General features: G+C 44.2%; 2 protein-coding genes across 2 annotated transcripts; one reads left to right on the top strand and one right to left on the bottom strand.

Annotated features, from left to right (window-relative positions):
• Window positions 1-3,727: 3,727 nt before the first annotated feature.
• H4c16 (H4 histone 16) lies at window positions 3,728-4,407 on the bottom strand. The gene has a single exon (XM_021259151.2). The coding sequence runs from the start codon at window positions 4,349-4,351 to the stop codon at window positions 4,040-4,042; it is 312 nt and encodes a 103-aa protein (XP_021114810.1). The 5' UTR covers window positions 4,352-4,407; the 3' UTR covers window positions 3,728-4,039.
• A 2,558-nt stretch (window positions 4,408-6,965) lies between these two features.
• H2aj (H2A.J histone) lies at window positions 6,966-7,614 on the top strand. Its single transcript, XM_004845834.4, has one exon. It carries the CDS (start codon window positions 7,100-7,102, stop codon window positions 7,487-7,489), a length of 390 nt encoding a protein of 129 aa, XP_004845891.1. The 5' UTR covers window positions 6,966-7,099; the 3' UTR covers window positions 7,490-7,614.
• Window positions 7,615-8,418: the final 804 nt, after the last annotated feature.

Below are 8,418 nucleotides of genomic sequence, written 5' to 3'. Positions count from 1 at the left end.
TGCAACATTATTTAAATTGGTTATAGAAACTACAAGAAAAATCTGAAGAGTGCTTTGTTCATATTGGTAAAATTAAGAGTTGATTTTCCACTGACACAAAACTCTTGAATTCAGTGTTGGTAATACTGAGTTAACAAAACAGTGACTTTGAATCTGATTTGCATTTCCTTCAAGTTAAATCAATTACTATTATTATTTCTGCATTAGAGAGGATTGAACCCATGTGAGCCACTTTCCAAGCCCTTTTAGTATTTTTATTTTGAGACAAAAGCCTTACTAAGTTTTCCAGACTGCTCTTAAACTTGAGATCCATCTGCTTCAGCCTCCTGAGTAGCTGGAATTATAGGCATATGCCACCACACCTGCCAAATTAATTTTTTTTTTTTTTCATACTGAGGATCGAACTCGGGACCTTGCACTTGTGAGGCAGGTGACAGAACCACTGAGCTAAATCCCTGGCCCTAAATTAATTCTTAAAAAAAAATAAAGAACAAGTTTTTTCAATATAGATGCATATAGTCAAAAGATTTTTTTTGGTACTTGATTTAAGTATGTTTGGAACAATTTAGATATATAAAACTATTTTTGAATTGCAGATTTTATGAAATCTAAGTAGATCAAATAGAATGAAAGGCTTTGTCTCAAAATAAAAATACTAATGAAATTAGCCTTAATTGAGATGTGTTGTAATTGTAAAATACACACCTGATTTGAAAAACAGTGCAGAAAACAAATGTATAATACAAGTACCACAATAACTGTTCTGTTGTTTAGGTGTTGAAATGTAATATTTTAGACATACTAGGTTAGATAAAACATATTATTAAAATTAATTTCACCTATTTCTTTTTAACAGTTTCTAGAAAGTTTTAAATTACATGTGTTGTACACCTAATAGCATTTTATTTCTATTGAGAAATTCTGTTCTACATTAGTTTATGGCTGGCTCCATGTGAAACATTAAGTATTATAAAAGATATTTGATTAATCTGATTTAACAATTGGTTACTTTGAAAATACCACTTTCTTCTTTTACAAAGAGGAACTAATTAAGAAATAAAGCTAACAAGTTTCAACAACGGCTCTTCCGTTTACTAGCTTTATATCCTTTGCCAATTTTATTAACATCTTCAGGATAAAAGGGGAAAATAAGTTTATTTGTAGAATTCTTATAGGGACCAAACATAGTAAAGCAGGTAATATACTTAGCATAGTGCTAAGCACATAGTTATCCCTAAAGTTGTGGTTAATGATTACAATTATAAGTACATGAGAAGCCAAACTAAGAAGTGATCAAAAGAATAAAGAGGAGGCAGGCTGAAGATTTAGCTCAGCGGCACAGCACCTGCCTGGCAAGCTCAAGGTCCTGAGTTTGAGCCCTGGTACCAAAAAAAAAAAAGAAGAAAGAGGAGGCACTGTATTGTAAGCACATTTAAAATGGAGATTAAATGTAATAGTATGACAGAAGAAGAAATAAAGATAGAGTAATTCTCAAGTTTCTACCTTTCAGGGAATGAAGGTGGAAGATTAAATCTATGGGGAAAATTATGAATTCAATTTTGAGAGTGTCAAACATTAGGTGACTAGACATTTAAGAGAAGATATCAGGAGGAAAATCCAGGTTTGGAGCTAAGACCATCAGGCTGAACTGTCAACACAGAATTAGAATTGGCAGGTAAGAGAGGGGAAATAGAACTATTATGAGGTGTGAAAGAAATTCAGAGTAAATATAAGGCAGCTAAACCAGGTGTAGTGGTACACTCCGGTAATCCCAGCACTGGATGTTATGATTTATATCTGTATGCCACCACTAAACCCTATGCATATGTAAATAGGGCTTTTGGGAGGGGCCTGGATCATGGGTTATATTGGATTAGTCCACTGATTGATTTAGCATAGTTCTAGGTATGGATGGTGGACTTACTGAAGAGGGAAGACTCACCCTGGGTGTGGGTGACATCAACCAACAGGCTCATAGCCTGGAGGGAATAAAAAGGAAAAGGAAGAAGGCTTCCTGATTCCTGCCTACCATGCCATGGACTGTTTCTCCTCTGCTATGCCCATCTATCATGCCACACTTCCTTGGAGCCAGCCAACCAGGGACTGAAATCTTTACAAACTGTGAGCTAAAATAAACCTTTCTTACTTTAACTTGTGGGTGTTAGGTATTTTGTCGCAGTAATGAGAAAGTAACTGAGACAGAGGCTGAGGCAGGAGGATCATGAATTTGAGGCCAGCCTGGTCTATGCAGGGAGACACCGTCTCAAAAACAAATCAACACAAACTCCCAAAGACAGCTAGTTGAGGAAGGAAATCTGGGTATACTAACACCTAAAAGGAGAAAGAGAAAGCTGGAGGGACTGAATCAGAACAGCCTAAGAGGAAAAATAGAAAAGCAATAATGAAAACCAAGAAAGGATGAATTTCTCAGGAGGTCCCAAAATTTGTGAAAGAGGGAAGGGTAGAGGGGTGAAGGGCACACAGGTAATGGGGAAAAAATAAGAACCAAGATGCATCATGTACAGGTACAACCACCCAATGATAAATGTAAACGTATTGTATGCCTAAAATGTACCAATAAAAGAATTTAAAAGAAAAAAAAAAGATCTGATAATTTTAAGGGGGGGGGCCCTAAGGAATTGAAGTTAACTGATATCTGAGGGACAAAAAAAAATTGAGTTAATAAGAGTTATTCACATTGATAAACGGGACAGCCTATAAAGAAGGTACTGCAATCCTGAAGTTTAGATACTAACATGCAAACAAATTATATAAAATATGAGGATAAATAGACAGAAATAAAAATAGTGGGAGACAACGATATACTGTAAGATGCAACATACAGTGAGTGGAAAAAAAACCGATATGGTTTTCATTTTAAAAATACAATTAACAATACTCAATATAGCTATAAATTGATGTAATATGTTTAAGGTTTCTGTACTTCTCTTTTCAAAGTCCAAGGGATATTTTAAAATGCTGGTCACTAGTCCCTGGTTTCCCGCCTCCCCCAGTCTTTTCGTAGACAGCCCGGTTCCCGCCTCGCTCCGTGCTGGGTCCCTCTCCAGCCCCTTCCTTGCCCCGCTGTGCTCGAGGTCTGTCGGGGATCCCGGGTAGGATCACGCCACTTCACAGACTTCCCGGCAACGTCTTCACTGACTCTCAGAACCAACCGGTCACCCGCTCCCCTCCAGGGCCCGCGGGAGGCGCTCAGCAGGGCTTACATTCGGAGGCGGGGTCGTTTTCCTCCTGCAATGGGTTCGCTACCTCCCTAAAGGGCCTGTTCGGCGGGACGAGGGCCAGGGGCCACAGTGCTGCACACTCCTGCAGCTAAGGAACTTGAGGGCCGCTGCGGTCGCACATTCGATCACCGCTGCCGAGGGCCAACTTCTGCAGCTGGTGCACTGGAACTGTATGGGCCGCAGCTTTCGGCTCAGCACCAGCGCTCTATCCAGCTTTAGCAGAGAAAACCCGCTGAAAGCCTTCAGCAAGATACACAGAGGTTGCACTGGCGCCGGTGTCCTATTGGATACCTTGCCCGCCCCTGCGCCTATCAGGCGACCCCGGCCACGAAGGACCGCCTATCTAACGCAGGACGCCTTGACCCAATGGGAAGCCGTAAGTGGGCTCACCTAATTTGCGTATGAATTAATATAAACAGAAGCGGCAGGCTCTGCTCCTTAGAAGCAGCTGCAGACGTTTGTGGAAGGATGGCTCTTCCTGAGTAGGCTGCAGGAAGCCTGGTGCCCGTTGTCTGCATACACATAGAAATACTCTGTGCACTTCCTAAACCAAACTCTCGGCTCTGGGGTGTCCTCGCGGAGGCCTAACGCTTTCCTTGCCCCATTTTCTATAATCGCCTAACTCGGAGCAGTTGCTCCGCCGCAAAGCTCTCCACTCCCCGGTGTCAGAACACAGTACCGAAAGCACTACAGCAGCAAGCCTACACCTGGAATTGTGTTTACAGCTCTTCCTGAACTCATTGGGGGCCCTGAAAAGGGCCTTTGGGAGTGGAGTGTGGGGGATGCTGGGCGCCGGCTCAGCCGCCGAAGCCGTAGAGGGTGCGGCCCTGGCGCTTCAGCGCATACACCACGTCCATGGCAGTGACGGTCTTGCGCTTGGCGTGCTCGGTGTAGGTCACTGCGTCACGGATCACGTTCTCCAGGAACACTTTGAGCACTCCCCGGGTCTCCTCGTAAATGAGCCCAGAAATGCGCTTGACGCCCCCGCGGCGGGCGAGACGCCGAATCGCGGGCTTCGTAATGCCCTGGATATTGTCCCGCAAGACCTTCCGGTGGCGCTTGGCGCCTCCTTTGCCAAGCCCCTTCCCTCCTTTACCGCGTCCAGACATTCTCTCTCTTCCACTCGAACAAAAACTAGAAAGAAAACGAGTGGGGCGAGGAACAGCGGACCAGAACCTATATACTCTTGTTGCGGACCTGTTTGAAAACCAGAAGAAAGTGGGCGGAGCTCTAGGCTCCACCTCTGGAGACTTTCCTCGCGTTGCCTAGTACTACGCAAAAGAAGGCCGGTTTTTGTTTTGTGCTTCTTTTGAAAAAAGTTACAAAAAAAATTTTTTACCGTAAATTTGAAGAGGGACTTACAGTAGTATATTTGAAAGTTTAAACAATATGAGATGATAGAATTTATATGGCCCTTTCTCACCTCTGAAGTAGAAAGTACTGTGCTGTCATTCTCACCCTTTCTGTGACTCTTTGCCTCTCAGCGCAGACTAATTATGGTTTTGTTTTCCCACAAATGGAACACGTACTCCTATCATAGCATGTGTGAAATAACTGAAAATCAGTAAAAACATTTTATAGCTCATTAGGTCTTAGGTCAAAGTAATTACCCTACAGATTCTCACGTGTGGATCTTTTAAAATAATTGTTGGGTAGAGAGGAAATATTTTAATATTTTTCCCGTTTTTGTGGCCCTTACTGAAAATTCTTTCAAAAACTTTCGTCTTCCCTCTCCCCACTTCACCCCTCTTTTTCCCTTTCAGCTGCTTCTGTGAAATTTGCAGAATTTCCTGCCTCCTCTGCCTCCAGTCCTAGAATTTCATTCTGCATTTGCTTTTCAACCCTGTAACTGTTTCTATACTTACGGAGTTGAATTAGTGTAAATTTCTTACGTTGCTCAAATCTGAGAGTCTTATGTCTTTCACTTAAACATTCAAAGTTCTTGTAAAACAATAGATGCTAGAATCGTGGCTTTAAATACAGATTATACTGCAAACCTTCAATTCCTTTCTCTTAAATGGTTCCTTCAAAGAAAACGAAAGTTTTAATGAGCTGTCACAGTGCTTGTAGACAGGAATCTCCATCTCCGGGTGAGGTTTTATTGCCTTAAAAGGAAACAGTATATAGGAGATAATTCATTAATTAAGTACTTTCTCAGGTACTTAATTAGTATTTTGAAAAATGAATATTTTAGTAAATTGAGCCTTTCCTCCTAGTCTTGAATATAAGCCTATCTAGCAGAAAAGCTTTATGGTAAAATTTTATTATATTTCTAAATGCTTGTAATTTATATTTGTTTCAATTCTTGCTCATCTCTATAACTCAAAAAGCCTGCCCCCTCCCTCTCTCCCTCCCTTCTTCTTTTCTTTTATTAAGACTCCTAAGAACACTGGTTAGGAGAAAATCCTAAATCAAATTTTACTACGTGTTTGAAAATCCTTGACTAAGTTAGAATCCCCTTACTTACAAGAATGAAGCAAACAGAAAATGTCCAACGTGGGCCAGGGATTTAGCTCAATGGCTCTACTGCCTACCTTGCAAACACAAGAACCCGAGTTCAGTGCCTGGTACCAAAAAAAGAAAAAGAAAAAAGTCCAACATCATAGTTTTTTAAACTCTTCTAAGAAATTCTTGTGATACAGGCAAAAATTTAAGCTTTTTTGCAGAACTTATTCCAGGAACATTTTGTTAAAATTTGCATCAGGTTTGTATGCCCATTTATTCAGTATATCTAAGAGCTATTAGATGCTTACTAACATGCTCAAGCTTCAAAACACTGAGATAGGTATAGAAGTTAAACAGTTTACTGAAGGTCAGCTGATTCGTAGTAAAGCCAGGATTTGGAAGCGATACAGTAGTCTGCCTCCAGGGTGACTATTTCAACCATGACAATATACTGTTTCTCATTTCCAAAGACATTGACCCTACAGTAGGTTAATCACTGTGGTGGGCAGTAAGGACACACACATAAATACATGCAACTGATGATACCAAATTTTTATTAAGACGAGAGGTGAAATTTGTTTCACTTTTAAATTGATACTAAAACCACACAAAACATCGTTAAATGGGAAAGTTTAATATTACTGGCACAGCAGTGTAGCTGTAATAAGGGAAAATGTTAGGGAAATGAAAGTACCTCAATGAATTAGTAGAAAGTAATATCTAATTAAAACACATTTTATTTTGTTTCAGATGCTAAGATAAGTTGCTGCCATGCTGCCTCTGGGCTCACGTACAAGGTGATGCTCAGGGTCTTCAATGGCCTTGCTAGAAACGTGAGCCGTGGGGCTGTGATGTCCAGGGAACAAGCCAAGGCCAAGACTTCCAGCTTCAGCGACTCAGCGTGCCTGCGGCCTCTCTCAAGGAATCCAGCAGCTCTTTTCCAACCCATAACCTCAGACAAGAAATGGTACATTTCGGCTAAGCGAGCTTGTGCCTCCATTAGTACAGAAAGTATTCCTGTCGGGTCTATCATTCGTTACCCAGCCTTAGAAGAGAATTTCCTTAAATCTTGTTTCTTTTCCAAGGAGCTAGTTCCAACGTTGTAACCTCAGTTTCCATTAAATTCATTCCGGCCCTGGGTACTGTAATTCATTTGGGCGGCTATGTAAATAAGGGCTAGAAATCTGCGCCCTTGATTGGGCAGAATGGAGGAGGCGGGTGCTCTGTTAGCCCTCTCATTGGGAGGTGCACCTGCCTGTCATTTCCAAGGATGTTGCTGCGCCCAACTGGACGGCGCTGCCTAGCGGCCGCAGAAGAGTTTGAAGGAGCAGTTCCGGTGTGGTCCGCCGCTTTCCCGTACTGCGGGGCTCGCTGCTGTTTCATCTTGCTGGAGTTTTAGGCGAGGAGTAAACATGTCCGGTCGTGGAAAGCAGGGGGGCAAAGTGCGGGCAAAGGCTAAGTCCCGCTCCTCCCGCGCGGGCCTGCAGTTCCCGGTGGGGCGCGTGCACCGGCTGCTGCGCAAGGGCAACTACGCGGAGCGTGTGGGCGCAGGCGCCCCGGTGTACCTGGCGGCCGTGCTCGAGTACCTGACGGCCGAGATCCTGGAGCTGGCGGGCAACGCGGCGCGCGACAACAAGAAGACGCGCATCATCCCGCGCCACCTGCAGCTGGCCATCCGCAACGACGAGGAGCTGAACAAGCTGCTGGGCAAAGTCACCATCGCGCAGGGCGGCGTGCTGCCCAACATCCAGGCCGTGCTGCTGCCCAAGAAGACGGAGAGCCAGAAGGTGAAGAGCAAGTGAGCCGTCGCCGACCCCGGGGAGCCGGCCCTTCCAGCTGCTGCCCCGCGCCGGGTGCCAGGGCGGCCCTGCGAGCCAGCGGGGAGCCCGCGGAGTCCGGAGCCAATAAAGTCGGTGAAAATGCTGTAGTTGAGAGAGCCGTGTGGTGGCGGGACCTACCGGATGAGCGGGGTCGGGGTCGGGCACGGGGACGGGGACGGGGACGGGGACGGGACGGAAACCTCTGGAGCCGGAGCCGGAGCCGGAGCCGGAGCTGTCGGCCAGCCGCGCCGCTCTGCGTTGATTTGATCCTCACGCAGGTCCGCCTTGAGCCGTTAGGGGTACATGCGGGACACCCGGAGGGTTCCGGTGGCCTGGAGATGGGCAGGGCTGGGCTTCGGAGAGGCTGGGTACATGCGGTGAGGCGCGGCCTACTCTGGACTTAACTTTTACTAAACTTTTCAGGGCCTCTGCTCTCCTGTCCCGTTTGTGGGCGGTCGGGACAAACAAAGTTCTAGAAAGAGAACCTTGGGGCCGAACTTGTTTGGGGCAGGAAGTTGGGTTTCTGGCCATATCTTTCCAAAGGTGGAGTGGGATAACTGTCCCTGAAGGGTGGCCTCGATGACCGTAATTAAGAGATTCTTAGCCTAAAAGCTATTGTGTTTTCATGTCCGTATCAGATATCTCCATCTAGCACACATATGTTCATATTTTCTTAAAATGAAGGAAACGTGCGGTAATTTATGTAACACAGAAGCATGAATCATTAGGGTGGAAATATCCTGACAGTGGATTCTTTAGTCATGAGTTACATATGCTTGAGAGTTTTAAAATGGTTTTCTCAAATTTTAGCGTAATAATGGTCTTGTCGCCATCATATTATAGGGATTTGGCTTGACTTTGCTTTATAACAAAACACTTGCTTTTAGGGGCTACTTTTATCCAACAAATAC

The sequence above is a fragment of the Heterocephalus glaber genome, unplaced genomic scaffold, assembly GCF_053883595.1.
Source record: "Heterocephalus glaber isolate CG9 unplaced genomic scaffold, H.glaber_assembly_v1.0 deba00001444, whole genome shotgun sequence".
NCBI classification, from domain to species: Eukaryota; Metazoa; Chordata; class Mammalia; order Rodentia; family Bathyergidae; genus Heterocephalus; species Heterocephalus glaber.
This window is presented reverse-complemented; position numbering and strand designations above follow the sequence as displayed.